The sequence below is a fragment of the Oncorhynchus kisutch genome, linkage group LG22 (genome assembly GCF_002021735.2).
Source record: "Oncorhynchus kisutch isolate 150728-3 linkage group LG22, Okis_V2, whole genome shotgun sequence".
In the NCBI taxonomy this organism is placed as follows: Eukaryota; Metazoa; Chordata; class Actinopteri; order Salmoniformes; family Salmonidae; genus Oncorhynchus; species Oncorhynchus kisutch.
The window spans coordinates 21,128,047-21,148,305 of record NC_034195.2 but is presented as its reverse complement, the minus strand read 5'-3'; the positions used below and the strand labels follow the sequence as shown (position 1 = coordinate 21,148,305).

Sequence of the window (20,259 nt, the reverse complement as noted above, 5' to 3'; positions counted from 1 at the left end):
GAAGCCATGCAGGTAAAAAAGGGCAGACACCCTACAGAAGACAATCAGAAAATAGAAAGGTGAGAAGAAGCAACCTTCAATGAGATGTAGTGTTACAGAACAAAAAGCCAGCGGCATCCCACCACCATTATTCAAATAAAGACAAGGACTTTAAAGAGAAGTGCTGTAGTAGACCAAAGTAGTCTAAATAATGTGGGCTGGATATACCCAAAACACAAGCCCTATTATGGAACTGTGCAGTAGTACACTTCAAAGAAAAGATAATTAAATTGTTAATTGCATGGAAACAGAATATTGGCAGCCACATTCAAAGTAAAAGCCCAACTCTGCCTGCATAATACCCAGAAAGTGAGGCGCAAGCGTACACAAATAGGTTTGTTTTAAATCCTTCAGAGACCCTTAAACTAAACAGAAAGCAGAGGCTGCTGTGTTAGGTTGTGTGTGTCAGTTCCTGGACTCTGTCCCTAACTCTACCCTTTGATGTTGATAATCTTTTGGCTGAGCATAGTCTCTCTATTTGGCTCCAGGGAGAGCTCCGACAGTTGTCACAGCACCAGACAAGATCAGACCAGAACATTCTAGAAGCCTGCCAATCAGCCATACTACATAGCACACACACTAGAATCACGTGGTGCTCAGGCATTGCGTCACAATCTTCAGATATCTAGACAACCCTGGCTTAGTCCGCTGGGGCATTGATTGGAAGCTACTCTAGCCAAGGCATATTCTCTCTCGCCTCAAGACCATGGAGAAATGGGCCCTGTGCTAAAGAGCTAAGAACGTAACCTCAGTTCTGCAGTACTAATGACTAGAGCCAGGAGTTTCCCTGGTCAGGAAACACTGACAACAGATTTCTACCATTACCAGAACTGCAGAGTCCCTCCAAATGGTCTGGACTGGTAAGATTCCTGATGGTCCAGCATAAAAGGTTACAGTACACTATGACGTAGGTCTATGACGAGGGAAAAGTTGATAATATTCTTCAAACCCTCCCCACAGAGGTCAGTCCCCAGGATCAATAGCTACACCCCAGAGGGGAACGTCAATAGCTTCTATCGAATCACCAACTCCCTAACAGCGCAGGCATCAGCTGACCCGCATTTAACACAGGAGAGAACATATAGGACTGTCACTGCACTGTAGAAACATATGTACTACCATACATAATGTATGTACATTTCCCCTCAACAGGGATAGACAGTTTAATTGTTTGTAAACAGTACGTGTTCTCTTTAGAAAGCTTCCTACAGGTCTTTCATTTGTGTGTAAAGTGCAGAGCTTTGCACACCGGGACTTGCCCGTGTGCATTTTGACGCAGATAGAGCTTTTGATCATCTCTCACACACAATAAATGAACGTGACGTGTGCGAATGTCACCTCTGGGGAACAGGCAGTGCTGTGACAAAGACAAGTCTAGTGAGTGACAGTAGCAGCACAAGGTCAACGCACTCACGTTTATGTATCACACATTAACACTAAAACACTTTTGCAAAACTAAACCATTCAAAACTTGACCTTGTAACCCTGCGCCTTCAGCTGGCCATAACACATCTCCTGAGAGCTCCCCGTCACTGCAGTCATTATTATGCAGACACTGCACCACATGAATATGTACTGTAAACAGAGGATTACATTATGCAAACCACATTTCAGGTTAAACAAATTGAGATGACATTTTTTTGCCAATTGACATTTTGAGTCAAGAATCATTCCCTGTGATTAAAATGTTCACAGGCTGAAACTTTGATGCTGACAGAGTACAAATTAGATGTACTTTTAACTGGGTCATGCCTTACGGCAGTTTCATTGTAAAGATGAAGTCCCATAACAACCAATGCGTAGCTAATGTAGCAGCATCAACAACTCTCTGTGCTGTTATGACTACAGGCTCTATGGCAGATCAATAGATAGGAGTCTAGTGACCAAAAGCCTGTTTGAGCATGATCACATAATTCCATCCAGGTCATCAAGAGGGATCAGCCAATGAACACACTCCAGATGGCAGTATGCGCCTTTTCAGCCCGTTTACCAACTCATAGAAGTAGTAGAGGAACATGGACTACTTCAAAATGGAGATGGCCTCAATGGCGCTGCCCGTGTGCTCAGATGACATAATGGGACAGATAAGAATCCTTCATCATTCTCTATGGGCAGAGATCCAAGCTGCTCCTCTGTAGACTAACGTTGTTACTAGTTGTGAAGTCATAAATACCAGTTGGATACATTCATGTGCTTTGAACTCGTTGAGAAACGCTGATCAGCTAATGGCCAACAAACTGCGTCAACCATAAACTAAAAGTACAGCTATCATGCTTGGAAACAAATGCAAGTGTTCAAAAGCCAAATTAATAGATTGCTTTTTATTAAAAAATGTTTTTGCATTTAACTAAGAAAACGCTGTTAGATGTCATTTACTTAGCGTGTGGAAGAAGCCTGAGCTCAGGGATGATCGTTTCCCACTAGTAATTATTTTCCTGTTGTGATGGGTGTTTTGTCCTATATTTTTAAACCCAACACCCATGGGAGGCCTTTTGGTAGGCCGTCATTGTAAATAAGAATTTGTTCTTAATAGACTTGCCTAGTTAAATAATTACCCGTTGGTGGGGCGTTCCAGTGGATTTTTCCCACTTGGTTATGAACACAGCATATGATGATTTACTGTAGATGGTTTTCAAACAGACTAAATAGATGTGCGGTAAATCAGTTCTGGCATATAATCATTAAGTTGTTGTAGTAATGACATTTATGAAGAAAGGGTAGGTTACATTCATTATGCATGCAGAGCTAGATAATATGGTAATACATTCCTGTTAATCCTTACACAACCATTTAAAAGTTGTTTTGCCTTATCATCCCTGATTGGCAAAATAAGGCAACTCTAGTTAAAAAACAAACAAACATCCATGTTAAACGGCAACATTTCTTACTTTAAGGATGACATTCCATTTAAAGACTACGGTAGCTTTAATTTTATAAAATTCAAACTTACATTACATAAAGCAGATATTTTTTGAATTATTTACAAAGTCTTTGAAAAACATTTGTGTACAGAATGTGTATAAAGATCTCAAAATAAAACACAAGATAACACCATAACATAAAAGCAAAACGCTAAGTTTTATGTGGGAATCAGTTTTCTATCTTTTATGACACACACACCTCCACACTACTCTCCTTCCAACTCAGTCATTTCTCTTCTGGCCTGTTGCTTTGGGTTCCAAATGGAACCATATTCCCTTTATAGTGCACTACTTTTGACCAGGGCCCAAGTAGTGCACTGTATAGGGAATATGGTGCCATTTGGGATGCATCTTTGCAGTCCCTCAGGGCTGCAGATCAGTGATCTTCCTCTTGCGGTAGTTGAGCACCAGGCTAGAGGCAGTGATGGTTGATGCGCGGCCCCTCTCCCAGTTCTGGAAGCTGTTGAGGCCGCTCTGCCCTGCCCTGAACAGTGCCCTCTCCAGGTAATCCAAGCGCTCCACCAGGGCTGACGTGTCTTCGTTGTAGGCATTCTGTGAGGAATCCATGGTCCGGCGGAAACGACCAATGAATGTCTGGAGGTGAAGAGGTTAAGCCAATGATTTATACTGAACAAAAATAAAAGGCAACATACAAAATGTCAAAGATTTTACTAATTTATAGTTCATATAAAGAAATCATTCAATTGAAATAAATGAATTTAGGCCCTAATCTATAGGATTTCACATGACTGGGCAGCGGCGTAGCCATGGGTGGGCATAGGCCCACCCACTTGGGAGCCAGGCTTAGCCAATAAATGTGTTTTTTCCCCACAAAAAGGCGCTATTAGACAAAAATACTCCTCAGCACCCTGACTCCCCTCCCCTCAGACGATCCCACAGGTGAAGAAGCCGGGTGTGGAGGTCCTGGGCTTGAGTGGTTACAAGTGGTCTGCGGTTGTAAAGCCAGTTGAACGTACCGCCAAATTCTCTAAAAAGACGGAGGTGGCTTATGGTAGAGAAATCAACATTGAATTTTCTGGCAACAGCTCTGGTGGACATTCCTGACAATTGTACACCACCTCAAAAGTTGAGACATCTGTGGTATTTTAGATTGGCCTGTTACTGTCCCCAGCACAAGGTGCACCTGTGTAATGATCATGCTGTTTAATCAGCTTCTTGATATGCCACACCTGTCAGGTGGATGGATTATGTTGACAAATGCTAAAATGCTATCCAACTGGGATGTAAACAAATTTGTGCACAAAAGTTGAGAGAAATAAGCTTTGTGTGTGTATGGGACACTTCTGAGATCTGTTATTTCAGCTCATGAAACACTTTACATATTGCATTTCTATATTTTTGTTCAGTGTACACTACCGTTCAAAAGTTTGGGGTCACTTAGAAATGTCCTTGTTTTTGAAAGAAAAGCATTTTTTTGGTCCATTAAAATAGCATAACATTTACCAGAAATACAGTGTAGACATTGTTAATGTTGTAAATTACTATTGTAGCTGGAAACGACTGATTTTTTATGGAATATCTACAAAGGCCCATTATCAGCAACCATCACTGTGTTGCAATGGCACGTTGTGTTAGCGAATCCAAGTTTACAATTTTAAAAGGCTAATTGATCATTAGAAAACCCTTTTGCAACTATGTTAGCACAGCTGAAAACTGTTGTTCTGGTTAAAGAAGCAATAAAACGTGCCTTTAGACTAGTTGATTATCTGGAGCGTCAGCATTTGTGGGTTCAATTACAGGCTCAAAATGGTGAGAAACAAAGACCTTTCTTCTGATACTCGTCAGTCTATTCCATGCGAGGAATTGCCAAGAAACTGAAGATCTCGTACAACGCTGTGTACTACTCTCTTCACATAAAAGCGCAAACTGGTTCTAAAACTAAAATAGAAAGAGTGTGAGCCCCCAGTGCACAACTGAGCAAGAGGACAAGTACATTAGTGTCTAGTTTGAGAAACAGACACCTCACAAGTCCTCAACTGGCTCCAGATATTCAATTAGTCTAAAAAAGGCCAGTTTTATTGCTTCTTTAAAATCAGACAACAGTTTTCAGCTGTGCTAACACAATTGCAAAAGGGTTTTCTACTGATCAATTAACCTTTTTAAAATGATAAACTTGGATTAGCTAACACAACGTGCCATTGGAACACAGGAGTGATGGTTGCTCATAATGGGCCTCTGTAGATATTAGTAGATATCTTTTAGACAGATTGGAATGTTTGGTTTATGAGGGGAGTAGAAGACATCTCAGGACCTGAAAACACTGCACTATTGTGTGGATCGGAGAGAGTGTGAGAAACTGATGATGACATTTCATGTCCTCTCTTTAAAATGTAAGGTTCTTTGTATTTTGCTTCAGTACTCTCTTGAATTAAACGCTGCCACCTGACTTTTAAGACCGGGACTCTGTCCATTTCTTATAAAAATATTGGGTCTTACAATCCCTTTAGAATGCATTGACAGAGTAATAATTCTGATTGGGAAATACTACAGAGGAATTTAGAATTCCACTAACAGTAACTTCCTCCCCATTTTAGATAAGCATGCTCCGTTCAAAAAATGCAGAACTAAGAACAGATATAGCCCTTGGTTCACTCCAGACCTGACTCCCCTCGACCAGCACAAAAATATCCTGTGGCGGACTGCAATAGCATCGAATAGTCCCCGCGATATGCAACTGTTCAGGGAAGTCAGGAACCAATACACGCAGTCAGTCAGGAAAGTAAAGGCCAGCTTCTTCAGGCAGAAGTTTGCATCCTGTAGCTCCAACTCCAAAAAGTTCTGGGACTCTGAAGTCCATGGAGAACAAGAGCACCTCCTCCCAGCTGCCCACTGCACTGAGGCTAGGTAACACGGTCACCACCGATAAATCCATGATTATCGAAAACTTCAACAAGCATTTCTCAACAGCTGGCCATGCCTTCCGCCTGGCTACTTCAACCTCGGCCAACAGCTCCGCCCCCCCGCAGCTACTCGCCCAAGGCTCTCCAGTTTCTCCTTTACTCAAATCCAGATAGCAGATGTTCTGAAAGAGCTGCAAAACCTGGACCCGTACAAATCACCATATTCTTATCGGCAGACTCAGTAGCCTCGGTTTTTCGGATGACTGCCTTGCCTGGTTCACCAATTACTTTGCAGACAGAGTTCAGTGTGTCAAATCGGAGGGCATGCTGTCCGGTCCTCTGGCAGTCTCTATGGGGGTGCCACAGGGTTCAATCCTCGGGCCGACTCTTTTCTCTGTATATATCAATGATGTTGCTCTTGCTGCGGGCGATTCCCTGATCCACCTCTACGCAGACGATACCATTCTATATACTTCCGGCCCGTCCTTGGACACTGTGCCATCTAACCTCCAAACGAGCTTCAATGCCATACAACACTCCTTCCGTGGCCTCCAACTGCTCTTAAACGCTAGTAAAACCAAATGCATGCTCTTCAACCGTTCGCTGCCTGCACCCGCACGCCTGACCAGCATCACCACCCTGGATGGTTCCGACCTTGAATATGTGGACATCTATAAGTACCTAGGTGTCTGGCTAGACTGTAAACTCTCCTTCCAGACTCATATCAAACATCTCCAATCGAAAATCAAATCAAGAGTCAGCTTTCTATTCCGCAACAAAGCCTCCTTCACTCACGCCGCCAAACTTACCCTAGTAGGATAGTCAGTTTTACCGATCCTCGACTTCGGCGATGTCATCTACAAAATTGCTTCCAACTCTCTACTCAACAAACTGGATGCAGTTTATCACAGTGCCATCCATTTTGTCACTAAAGCACCTTATACCACCCACCACTGCGACTTGTATGCTCTAGTCGGCTGGCCCTCGCTACATATTCGTCGCCAGACCCACTGACTCCAGGTCATCTACAAGTCCATGCTAGGTAAAGCTCCGCCTTATCTCAGTTCACTGGTCACGATGGCAACACCCATCCGTAGCACGCGCTCCAGCAGGTGTATCTCACTGATCATCCCTAAAGCCAACACCTCATTTGCCTGCCTTTCGTTCCAGTTCTCTGCTGCCTGTGACTGGAACGAATTTCAAAAATCGCTGAAGTTGGAGACTTTTATCTCCCTCACCAACTTCAAACATCTGCTATCTGAGCAGCTAACCGATCGCTGCAGCTGTACATAGTCTATCGGTAAAAAGCCCACCCAATTTTACCTACCTCATCCCCATTTATTTACTTTTCTGCTCTTTTGCACACCAATATCTATACATGTACATGACCATCTGATCATTTATCACTCCAGTGTTAATCTGCAAAATTGTAATTATTCGCCTACCTCCTCATGCCTTTTGCACACAATGTATATAGACTCTTTTTTTTCTACTGTGTTATTGACTTGTTAATTGTTTACTCCATGTGTAACTCTGTGTTGTCTGTTCACACTGCTATGCTTTATCTTGGCCAGGTCGCAGTTGCAAATGAGAACTTGTTCTCAACTAGCCTACTTAGTTAAATAAAGGTGAAATAAATAAATAAAAAAGTCTAAGACTCATTAAATCTGTTCTATTTTGGCCATTTCTATGCTTCCCGTTCTTATGTTGCATTTTTGCATCTTTTACTTTCGGTTTTGTACACCAGCTTCAAACAACTGAAAATACAATAGTTTTGGTTAATGAAAAGACATTTAACAGTGGTTTAGATGGTACAATGGTTCTCTATGCTTGTTTTGTCAAACTAAAATTGGGCAAACTGTTAGAATTTTAGCAACGCGATTTTTTTCAAATTGTACCTTTATTTTTTGTACTTTTTACCCCTTTTTCGTGATATCCAAGTGGTAGTTACGGTCTTGCCCCATCACTGCAAGTCCCGTACAGACTCGGGAGAGGCAAAGGTCGCGAGCCATGCTTCCTCCAAAATACGACCCTGCCAAGCCGCACTGCTTCTTGACACATTGCTCGCTTAACCCGGAAGCCAGCCGCACCAGTGTGTCGGAAGAAACACCGTACAACTGGCGACCGAAGTCAGCGTGCATGCGCCCGGCCCGCAACAAGCAGTCGTTAGAGCTCGATGGGACAAGGACATCCCGGCCGGCCAAACCGTCTCTAGCACTGCAGTGCCTTTGACCTCTGCGCCAATCAGGAGACTATTGCACATTTAAATGCATACTTTAAAAATTACATTATGAGCTAAAAAACACACACACACACACACACACACACACACATATATATATATATATTAAAAAAATGGATGACTAATGTTACTCTCCCCACTGCAAAAAAATGTGAATACATGTCATTCTGTCCTTGAAACAATTAATTGAAATACTGTAGAATTCCATTGATTCCTATGGGAGGACAGCTCCTACTGGAGTGTGCCAATATGGCTGACTGGTGGCTTCAAAGCCTCTCAATGGCCAATTACATAGAATCAGCAATACAGAGTTTACAAACATCATTGGGTTAAGCCATGAGAATATAATGTTTCACATCAACCCAACCAACGAGAAATACACACAAGCATACCAAGAGCTCAAGAAAATACAAGAGGTGAATAAAGAGGGAGGTTAATATAAACACCACCAAAGAAAAATACACACAACCAGTATACATACATGAAGGAGATAGAAGAGGTGAATAAAAACATTTGATGAAACTCAGTCATCCTTTGTGGATGCAGGGAAACAACTAATAATCCTGTTGGATTCACGTGAAGTCATTGTTTTTCAAAGATGACTGATGTGATTTGTCAGTCTGCCCAGCAACAAAACAACACTACGCAGCCTTTTAGTCAATGATGACAATTCGATCACATAGCACCACCTAGTGGCTGACTATGGGGCATAACACTGAATGGGTTTGTCAGCGTGTCCAACCATTTGACCTGAGTGGTGAATCAATCATAAACTTTCTAGTGATATTATACAACTAAAAGGGTACAAATTAGAGGTCGACCGATTACATCGGAATGGCCGATTAATTGGGGCCGATTTCTAGTTTTCATAATAATTGGAAATCTGTATTTTTGGACACTGATTTGGACGTATTTTTTTTTTTTTACACCTTTATTTAACTAGGCAAGTCAGTTAATTAAGAACACATTCTTATTTTCAATGACGGCCTAGGAACGGTGGGTTAACTGCCTCGTTCAGGGGCAGAATGACAGATTTTTACCTTGTCAGCTCAGGGGATTCAATCTTGCAACCTTACGGTTAACTGGTCCAACGCTCTAAATACCTGCCTCTCGTTGCACTCCACGAGGAGACTGCCTGTTACGCGAATGCAGTAAGCCAAGGTAAGTTGCTAGCTAGCATTAAACTTATCTTATAAAAAACAATCAATCAATCATAATCACTAGTTAACTACACATGGTTGATGATATTACTAGTTTATCTAGCGTGTCCTGCTTTGCATATAATCGATGTGGTGCGTATCGTTGCTCCAATGTGTACCTAACCATAAACATCAATGCCTTTCTTAAAATCAATACATAGAAGTATATACACTGCTCAAAAAAATAAATGGAACACTAAAATAACACATCCTAGATCTGAATGAATGAAATATTCTTATTAAATACTTTTTTCTTTATATAGTTGAATGTGCTGACAACAAAATCACACAAAAATTATAAATGGAAATCAAATTTATCAACCCATGGAGGTCTGGATTTGGAGTCACACTCAAAATTAAAGTGGACAACCACACTACAGGCTGATCAAACTTTGATGTAATGTCCTTAAAACAAGTCAAAATGAGGCTCAGTAGTGTGCGTGGCCTCCACGTGCCTGTATGACCTCCCTACAACGCCTGGGCATGCTCCTGATGAGGTGGTGGATGGTCTCTGGAGGGATCTCCTTCCAGACCTGGACTAAAGCATCCGCCAACTCCTGGACAGTCTGTGGTGCAACGTGGCGTTGGTGGATGGAGCGAGACATGATGTCCCAGATGTGCTCAATTGGATTCAGGTCTGGGGAACGGGCGGGCCAGTCCATAGCATCAATGCCTTCCTCTTGCAGGAACTGCTGACGCACTCCAGCCACATGAGGTCTAGCATTAGGAGGAACCCAGGGCCAACCGCACCAGCATATGGTCTCACAAGGGGTCTGAGGATCTCATCTCGGTACCTAATGGCAGTCAGGCTACCTCTGGCGAGCACATGGAGGGCTGTGCTGCCCCCCAAAGAAATGCCACCCCACACCATGACTGACCCACCGCCAAACCGGTCATGCTGGAGGATGTTGCAGGTAGCAGAACGTTCTCCACGGCGTCTCCAGACTGTCACGTCTGTCACATGTGCTCAGTGTGAACCTGCTTTCATCTGTGAAGAGCACAAGGCACCAGTGGTGAATTTGCCAATCTTGGTGTTCTCTGGCAAATGCCAAACGTCCTGCACGGTGTTGGGCTGTAAACACAACCCCCACCTGTGGACGTCAGGCCCTCATACCACCCTCATGGAGTCTGTTTCTGGCCGTTTGAGCAGACACATGCACATTTGTGGCCTGCTGGAGGTCATTTTGCAGGGCTCTGGCAGTGCTCCTCCTGCTCCTCCTTGCACAAAGGCGGAGGTAGCGGTCCTGCTGCTGGGTTGTTGCCCTCCTACGTCCTCCTCTACATCTCCTGATGTACTGGCCTGTCTCCTGGTAGCGTCTCCATGCTCTGGACACTACGCTGACAGACACAGCAAACCTTCTTGCCACAGCTCGCATTGATGTTCCATCCTGGATGAGCTGCACTACCTGAGCCACTTGTGTGGGTTGTAGACTCCGTCTCAAGCTACCACTAGAGTGAAAGCACCGCCAGCATTCAAAAGTGACCAAAACATCAGCCAGGAAGCATAGGAACTGAGAAGTGGTCTGTGGTTACCACCTGCAGAACCACTCCTTTATTGGGGGTGTCTTGCTAATTGGCTATAATTTCCACCTGTTGTCTATTCCATTTGCACAACAGCATGTGAAATTTATTGTCAATCAGTGTTGCTTCCTAAGTGGACAGTTTGATTTCACAGAAGTGTGATTGACTTGGAGTTACATTGTTTTTTGAGCAGTGTATTTTTAAACCTGCATATTTAGCTAAAATAAATTAAAATGTTAGCAGGCAATATTAACCAGGTGAAATTGTGTCACTTCTCTTGCGTTCATTGCACGCAGAGTCAGTGTATATGCAACAGTTTGGGCCGACCAGAATTTTACGTAATTATGACATAATATTGAAGGTTGCGCAATGCAACAGGAATATTTAGACTTATGGATGCCACCTGTTAGATAAAATACGGAACGGTTCCGTAATTCACTGAAAGAGTAAACGTCTTGTTTTCGAGATGATAGTTTCAGGATTTGACCATATTAATGACCTAAGGCTCGTATTTCTGTGTGTTATCATGTTATAACTAAGTCTATGATTTGATAGAGTAGTCTGACTGAGCGATGGTAGGCAGCAGCAGGTTCGTAATCATTCATTCAAACAGCACTTTCGTGCGTTTGCCAGCAGCTGTTTATGACTTCAAGCCTATCAACTCCTGAGATTAGGCTGGTGTAAACGATGTGAAATGGCTAGCTAGTTAGCGGGGTGCGTGCTAATAGCATTTCAAAAGTCACTCGCACTGAGATTTGGAGTGGTTGTTCCCCTTGCTCTGCATGGGTAACGCTGCTTCGAGGGTGGCTGTTGTCATTGTGTTCCTGGTTCGAGCCCAGGTAGGAGAAAGGAGAGGGACAGGAGAGGGACAGAAGCTATCTTGTTACACTGGCAATTCTAAAGTGCCTATAAGAACATCCAATAGTCAAAGGTATATGAAATACAAATCGTATAGGAGAGAAAGAAATATAATTCCTACAACCTAAAACATCTTACCTGGGAATATTGAAGACTCATGTTAAAAGGAACCACCAGCTTTCATATGTTCTCATGTTCTGAGCAAGGAACTTAAACGTTAGCTTTCTTACATGGCACATATTGCACTTTTACTTTCTTCTCTAACACTTTGTTTTTGCATTATTTAAACCAAATTGATTCATTATTTATTTGAGGCTAAATTGATTTTATTGATGTATTATATTAAGTTAAAATAAGTGTTCATTCAGTATTGTTACAATTTTTTTTTTTTTTTATTAATTTTAAAATTATTATTGGTCCTTCAATAATCAGTATCGGCGTTGAAAAATCATAATCGGTCGACCTCTAGTACAAATAGATAAAGATCAGTGAGAAATAATTTTGCTATGGTAGTAGCACCAATGAGGGAGGAGTTGGGTTTCTGCACAGGGCCAGTATGTTTAAAATTGTACAGTCTTCAAAAACATTTCCCCCAGAATCAGTTTGCACAATTCTCTATACACTTCTCCCTTATATGAAATCAATGATGATGGTAAAAGAGTGATATTACGATATCACCCCATGATTGATATGGAAGGAAAACTCCATTCATGCAAAACGCATCATACTGTGACACTTTCTGTATTTTGAAAGATCTACATCTTGAAAACTTGATTGCTGACATGCCAAACATTTTGGGACTGTATCAACAGCAGACTAAAAAAATAAGGAACGTTAGTTGGGATATGCACAGTTTCTGGGGGGTCAAAGGAAAGTTTCAGCTAGCAGCCAAAGTTAATAACACCTGAGCTGTCTGGGCGGGGGGGGGGGGGGGGGGGTAGTGGAGTGAGCAGTGAGATATTTATACCCTCTGATATCACCGTTTGTGTGCTGTACTCACCTGAAGTACTGCCTGGGCAATCTCTGGATTCTCAGGGCTGTCAAAGTGCAGCAACTGGGAGCCGAGGCCATAGTAATAGGGTCCCATCTTGTGAAGGTCTACTACAGTGGGGTCTGCGTTGAACACAGTCCTCCAGCCCTCTTTGTAGACCTTAGGCAGCTCCACTGAGACAACACGCCTCTTCCTCTCATACAAGCCCTTTGCCAGGAACAGGGGCATCTCCATCTTCGTACCCTGGAAGACCGGAGAAAAATATTATTTTGGTGATGGATCAAAAATAACATTGCTAGTTAGATATATACCCTTATTAGGCACACCCATCAAGTACCGGGCCGGACCCACTTTACCTCCAGAACAGACTGAATTCTTTGGGGCATGGACACATTGCTCAATTGGTATCAATAGACCTAACATGTGCCAGGAAAACATTCCCCACACCATTACACCACCAGCCTGTACCGTTGAGACCAGGCATGATGTGGCCATGGAGTCATGCTGCTTACGCTCAAAGTCACTCAGGTCATTGGTACTCTAACTTCTTCTCGGGCACCCTCAGATGTTTCACAACTTTGTAGTAACCCTCAACTAGCTCACCTGATTCACATAGTCAAGGGATTGATCAAGAGATTGATCATTAGTTGACAAGTTGAAAAAGGTGTGCTAGCTCTGAAATAGATTAAATGGCTGGTGGTTCCCAAGGAGAGGATTGAGAACCACTAGATTAGGTCACTTGTTTTGCCCATTCTAACATTCAATCGAACAGTAACTGAATTGCATCGGCGCCTGTCTGCCTGATTTATATAGCAAGCCACAGCCACATGACACACAGTCTGTAGGAGCGAACCATTTGGTATACCTAATAAACTGTATACAGTCACAACAAACATCTCCCCAAAATGCATCTTCCCAAAATGCACAAGGCTAATGACTTTATAACATTATATGGGTCTATAACTACACAATGTGGGTGCTTATATTTGTCTCCTATTAATAATGAGAAATACAGCTGCAAGCAGCAATGCCGGGGTTCAAGCTGTGGGCCCACTGAGACAATCAGGACAAAATGGACACGTCGCCCTAGAATTAGCTACTTCTGTAGTCTTTACCACGCTTGCCAAATACCAGAACATTATTTTTTTTGCTTTTGATACATTTTTGGATCATTTCTAATGTTAAAACATCTTCTCCAGAACCACTCGCACCAAATTTGCTATATCGCGTCTATGGATGCACGTCTTCAAAATGCAATATTTTCCAAAACTCTTGCTCAAACAACAAGGCCACTACAAGCCAATGAGATGGCATGAAATGTTTTTCTGTAAAACAGCTCCACCATACTTTACAACTTAGCTAGACTCATATCACTGACAGGGTTTCCATTAGCAGGCAATGGCCGACTTTTGTCAGAACAAAATACAAATCTGATAAAGTTTTTATTTATTTTTTAAAATCCTGTTACCGGCCATAATGACTGTAATAAAAAAAATCCCATTGTAAAGTCATGCTTTTTATTTATTGATGGATTTCTCCTGCAACTCCTCAGCTGGTTGCTGCTGGAGTAGTTATGAGGCATGGCTTACCTTGCTTCAAAGTAGTCTATAGGCAATATCTGATTACAATTTATCCGGCCATTTCTACTATTCTGCGTGGCAGTTATGATTTTCATATGCATATTTTGTGGAATGGTTTTCATTTCAACAATAAAGCTGTAGTTTAAGTAATCATTGTCAAGTGGTTAATCATAAAAATAGGAATTAAAATGGGCTATGAGTTCCATGTACTCATTTCTTTAGCCACCAATGGATCATGGTGTATCAATGTGTCCATATGGCAGGGGCTGGTGATACAGCATTAGTTGACTTAAACATCTAAAGTGATCATTTTATTTTTATGATTAACCCACCTGACAATGATTTTGAGAAACTAAAACATTATTATCAACTAGGCCTATTGCCACACTCAGCTGCCCAAATTGTGGGGCTTCCCAAATAGGCATAGGCCCACGAACTTGTGATTCGAAACAATCCACAGCATTTAAAAAAAAAAAGTGTATAAATTTCACCTTTTTTTTATTTATTTTTTTTATAAATATTTCTCACTGATATGAACGGTCCTTATGCTTCCAAAACCGTACCACAAGCGATGCATGCTAATGTTTAGACTGAGCGTCGGGGCAAAGATGTTTATAACTATCTGTGGTCGCGGCTCTTAACAAAACTCCCCCTTCATAACACCACGGCCACCCCACTCATTAGGCAGATCGATCAGGGCTGCATTTTATGCACTAACTGACCAATACTCACCTCCAACAACAACACAAAACCTCCCAGAATTCTGCCCAAAAACAATGACAATTTCTCTCAACCAGTGTCATATGGACTTCCGAGTGGCGCAGCGGTCTAAGGCACTGCATCTCAGTACTAGAGGCATCACTACAGACCCTAGTTCGAGTCCAGGCTGTATTACAACCGGCCGTGATTGGGAGTCCCAATGTCGGGTTAGGATTTGGCTGGGGTAGGCCGTCATTGTAAATAAGAATTAGTTTTTAACTGACTTTCCTATTTAAATAAAAGGTTAAATAAATAACAATAACAATAATTATTATTATTATAATTATAATTATTATTAATAACAATAATAATAACAATTTTTAGGTGAGGGATGATGCCACCCTGTGATAAGCAGTTCACACTTTGTCTAAGGTAGGGGCGCAAAATATTTTGCTTGTCCATTCCCAGCGCACCTCTTCGGGGTGCTGTTCGAGAGACGCATTACTGCAGCGCTCCACCACATAAAAATAAATATCATACAGCAGACGTAGGACATGGTACAGTGGTTCCTCTAAAAGTTGCGTCACACCCTGCGTGCTGCTGCAGCATTCTGTGGCAGGTCATTTAATTCTCAGCCATTTCTTCAGTTACTGCAAGTTAGTTGCTAGTTTGACCACCAGAGGGCATCTTTGAGAAGCGTTTGATAGTATTCCGTACTGGCATGCCAGAGAATTTAAAACCTTTTTTGTAATAACATAGTATATGGGATTGATTTGAAGAAATGTGGCTTAATTTGATTAATATCATGGTGTTTCCATTCAGAGAATTTTTTTTTGTAAATTCAGACCATTTCACTCTCAGAGCACACACTGGACCTTCGGGCCGAGAAGTAGGGTTGATTTGAGCGTTCCGGCCTTATAAAAACAGCAGTCAAGCACCCAAGCTAACATTGGCTAGCTACTTCCAGACACAAATGAGACTACGTTGACCATTTTACTCACCCTAGTAGAGCTGGTAAGGCATTTTTCGTGTTATCCAGAGCGTTGGTGACTGGAAATGTGCTGCTGGAAACAATTTCGCAATGTGTATATTTTGATTTTTTTCAAGTCAGGTGTTACCGGTTTGAAATGGATAGCTAGTTAGCGAGGTGCGCGCTAATAGCGTTTCCAATCGGGGACGTCACTCACTGAGACTTTGAAGTAGTTGTTCCCCTTGCTCTGCATGGGCCGTGGCTTTTGTGGAGCGATGGGTCACGATACTTCGAGGGTGGCTGTTGTCTGTGTGTGCAGAGGGTCCCTGGTTTGAGCCCAGGTAGGGGCGAGGAGAGGGACGGAAGCAAAACTGTTTCATGGGCACCATCTTAAATCAGGAGAATCTCCTCTTTGTAATTATGCAAGCCTGGGCAGCGAGCTCGTTTGTCATCGATCGCTAGGCCAGAAGTTTTTATTTTTTCCATTACGCTACGCAGATATAAACACAGTTGACAGCATCGAGGTTTACATTCTACACAAGTCGTTTATTCCCCCGCATTAGAACTTACATCTGGTTCCACAATAATGTTTTGTCAGCCATCTTTGTTGAAGGACGCCACAAGGCAAGGGTGGCTTGCGTCAAAATTCGTCATTGGAACCACTCGATATGATTGGTCATATAAAAACCTTGGAACCCAAATGCACAATGAGTGCTCTAACTCCCCCTTGTGGTGGTCTGGAACAATGAGGCCATGAAGCTGGGCACCTCTAAGTCCCGCAGTGCAAGCTCACAACTTTTAAAGGAGGAACCACTGTAGAAAGTGTATGTGGCCTTTCTGTAGCCTACAGGCTGGAGATATTACATTGTCATACATTTTGAGAAGGACACTTTTTACATCATGCAGGTTTCTCAGATCAAATAGCCTAACCTAAATGGCGTTCAACCAAAATAAAAATGCACTGGCATGTGAACAAACAACTCCTAAAAACAGGACAGGTCAAAGTAAAAGGGACCATTTGGAATGGACAATCTGTTGTCCAGGAGTTTTACCCCATTGTCATTAGTGGTTTCAAGTTTGTATCTGTCCATTTTTTACTAAATAAAATACTTCTGTATTTCCCGCTGTTGTAAACACATTACAAATAGGCTCGTGATAACACCTGATAAAGTTGGGTAGCTGAACCAATCATTTACGCAGTGGCGGGCAGTCCTTTTTTGCATGCTATTTTGGCATTTTTACATGTCACATCAGTTTGCAAACAATGCAAAAAAATATATATAATTGAGTTAAAAAAGCTACATAAACATGGTCTCTTGTTTTCTTGAGGAATGCAGCTCAAAAATCCAGGTGTTTCAGCCTAGCTCAGTGCTTTCTGTGGTGGTGGGGCAAGCCAGGAGAAAATACGGAGTGTTGCGCCGTGATCGGCTCAGTGTTCTGTCACTCATGGGGACACCACATCACAGCCAAGTCTAAGGGTACAGCTACAAAATTCTAGCCCCTTGGTTTCTGCCATAGAGTTCCATTAGAAGTGCCCAACCAAGAAGGCTCAATGTCATAAGCCACAGATCAAATGAAGTCAAATCACATTACCTGTACAGTAGCTTTGATTTGACTGATCATGTCAACATCATACTTTCAAAATCTTAGCTAGCAGTCATCATCATGAATCAAGTCGACAATCTACTGATAAATCCTTTGTAATCCTTGTTGTATGAAGGAAAATAAAGAAAATAAATTATAGATAAAAACAAATAGGTGCTCATCGGCCATTGGACAGAAACATTACACAAGGAAATCTCAAATTCAACAATGAGTGGTTTGGAAGGATTCAGTGTGGCTAACTGCAAGTATTGCAAAGCAATGCTATTCTGTGGAGTGGCTGTGTGGTTCAAAGTCTATTATTTTAAACTAGGAAAAGAGACCCTTAAACTTAAATATTCAACATTGGCCATGCTGTCAATGAAGCATGATTTGTGCAGCGCTCAAAACAACTAACTCCGAACTGAAAAATCTGGCTTTAGTGAGTTTAAGACAACTGGGAACTCAGGAAAAATGAGCTACGACTGGGAAAATACGTTTTGAACTTTTATCCAACTCGGAATTGTAAATTCGAAACTCGGGCCTCTTTCTAGAGCTACGACCTGAAGATCACTGACTTTCATCATGATTTAACCCCCCCCCCCCCCCAGAGTTCCTGTTGTCTTGGAAGCACTATAAATCCAGATAATTACAGACTTTGATGACAAAATTTGCCAACAAAGGACCGCCGCACCACCTTCCTGTTCAAGTGAGCACAGCACAAGGTGAGTCCAACAATGTATTGTATGTTGCTGCATAAATGCTGTAATATGCCAGGGAGATATCCATACTGTAGCTATGAAAGTAATACTAGGAGTATGTTGTGTAGTAAGCTGTTAGTATCCCATGTGCCTTACACTAAATTTTGTCTATTTACTTAATTTCGACCTACTGTTCTGATTTGGTGGTGCACATGTAGCCTATAATGTGTTTTAGAGAAATGTAATCAACACATTTTGGAAGAGCTTTCATTGTCTGCTTATATGCCCCCTGTATTTATCCTACGGTTCTGACTTGCTGTACAGGGAGAATACACTAAGAACGGCCCATGTTCTGAATTCTGTCGCTGTACATTTCAAAATTGACTACTTCAGTCTTAGCTCGCTCAATAATGTCTTAAATCGAAATTGCCTTTTATCTGCTCGTCGCCCCCTTATGCCATAGTTTGTACAACTAAATTGTCTGTAGAAACTACATTTGTTTAAGCAAGTCAGCTGTTTTGTTTTAAAGGTAGTAAATTAGGCTGATAGCCAGGTGTAGCAGTGGTAAGAAGTTAGGACTGCAGCTTTATGTAGGCACCGTTATAGTGCAATTAATGTATTGTGTAGTGGCTTTGCTGGCATGCATCTCCCACTTTCTTTTTTTTTTGCCCCACCAAGATTTACATGCTAAAATCACCAGTGCACGTCTGTTTGGTTCAGATTTTGTCCGGTATGGACGAGCCTTATTTGGCCCAAACAAAGGTCTATAATTGACTAATTTTCAACTTTCTTTCACAACCTAAAATAAACCTTATTTCAACTTCCGGAAGAAAAAAAATTGTCAACGTCCGGAAAAGACGCCTTTTCAACATCCTGTAAAATATCTATTTTAAACATGAAATACCTTTCTTGCTTTCAATCAGAAACAAAATTGAAGTTAACTTAAACGCCTAGAAAATACATATTTTTAATTTTGCTTTCCTCCAGTGACTTGTGTAATGTAATGGGTCATGATCTAGGGCTAGTGAACGAGGTGACTGAATGACCAGCAGGAATACCAAGTGGATAACTAAAACAATAACTAGTTAACTAGCTAACAGCCACAGGTGGTTAGATTAATGGCTACACAGTAACATTATCGGATGTGGTTCGTTTCACATGTTCGACTGACCTCTTGAATGTCTCGCGAGTCACTCGATTTCTCCAGGAATCCCAGTCGGGGAAATGTGCATTCTGTCCGACTGGGTAGCCTCTCGTGAGAAAGCAAAATGTCATCAAGAGATAAGAAATTCTCTTCCATCCCCACCCCGGGAGGCACGGGAAGGTACGAATGTGTTTCCATTAAAAACTCACAGTAGTTCAAAAGTAGATATCTGCCCAGTTATTAGCGAGGTAGCTAACTTCTGCTGTGTGGGACTGTTTACACTTTGCTTCCCTGGTTTGGCGCGAAACTTCGAAATGACCCGACATGCGCAACAGTCCGCTTTTGAGTCAGGCGAGAGCAATCGATTTTCGACAGTCAAAAACAATCGGATAAAACAGAGCGCTTTCTTAACATTTAGCCTATAATTACTGGTTCTTATGAGAAGAGTACATGAAAGACGTGCACATGAAAGACATATGCTTAATGCTTATTTTTATTTGTTCTTTAAAAAATTAAACAACTCAATTCTCCGTGCATTATTAGCAGACGAGCTATATTTTTCACTGATCATATAGGCTAAAATACTCTAACCTGTATCGCGGAAAACACGTTATTCATTCTGAAGATAACCATGCTGTTCAGTCTATCTGAGGTGGCATGTATTTCTTTGCAACAACAATGCAAGTTTAAGTGATGGTGAGTGATTAGTAACTTGCGATTACTAATTTAGCCAGTGGAGGTCCCAAGGTCGCCTTTGTATGAAGCAGTTAAAATATTTATCTTGTAGGTTGGTGTTTGTGTGTGTGTGTGTGTGTGTGTGTGTGGGGGGGGGGGGGGGGGGGGGGGGGGTAGGCTATGTTTAATGATCACATCAACAAGGATGGCCTAATTGGGTTATTTTGACCTGAGATATGACATTCTGATATACTGTTAGTTAGACTGCCTAGTTGCA

General features: G+C 41.9%; 1 protein-coding gene across 1 annotated transcript; it reads right to left on the bottom strand.

Annotated features, from left to right (window-relative positions):
• Positions 1-2,345: 2,345 nt before the first annotated feature.
• On the bottom strand, positions 2,346-19,635 carry gins3 (GINS complex subunit 3). The gene is made up of 3 exons (XM_020457022.2): positions 19,335-19,635; positions 12,642-12,875; positions 2,346-3,554 (listed from the first exon to the last, which is right to left on the bottom strand). Exons 1-3 carry the CDS (start codon positions 19,503-19,505, stop codon positions 3,324-3,326), a joined length of 636 nt encoding a protein of 211 aa, XP_020312611.1. The 5' UTR covers positions 19,506-19,635; the 3' UTR covers positions 2,346-3,323.
• Positions 19,636-20,259: the final 624 nt, after the last annotated feature.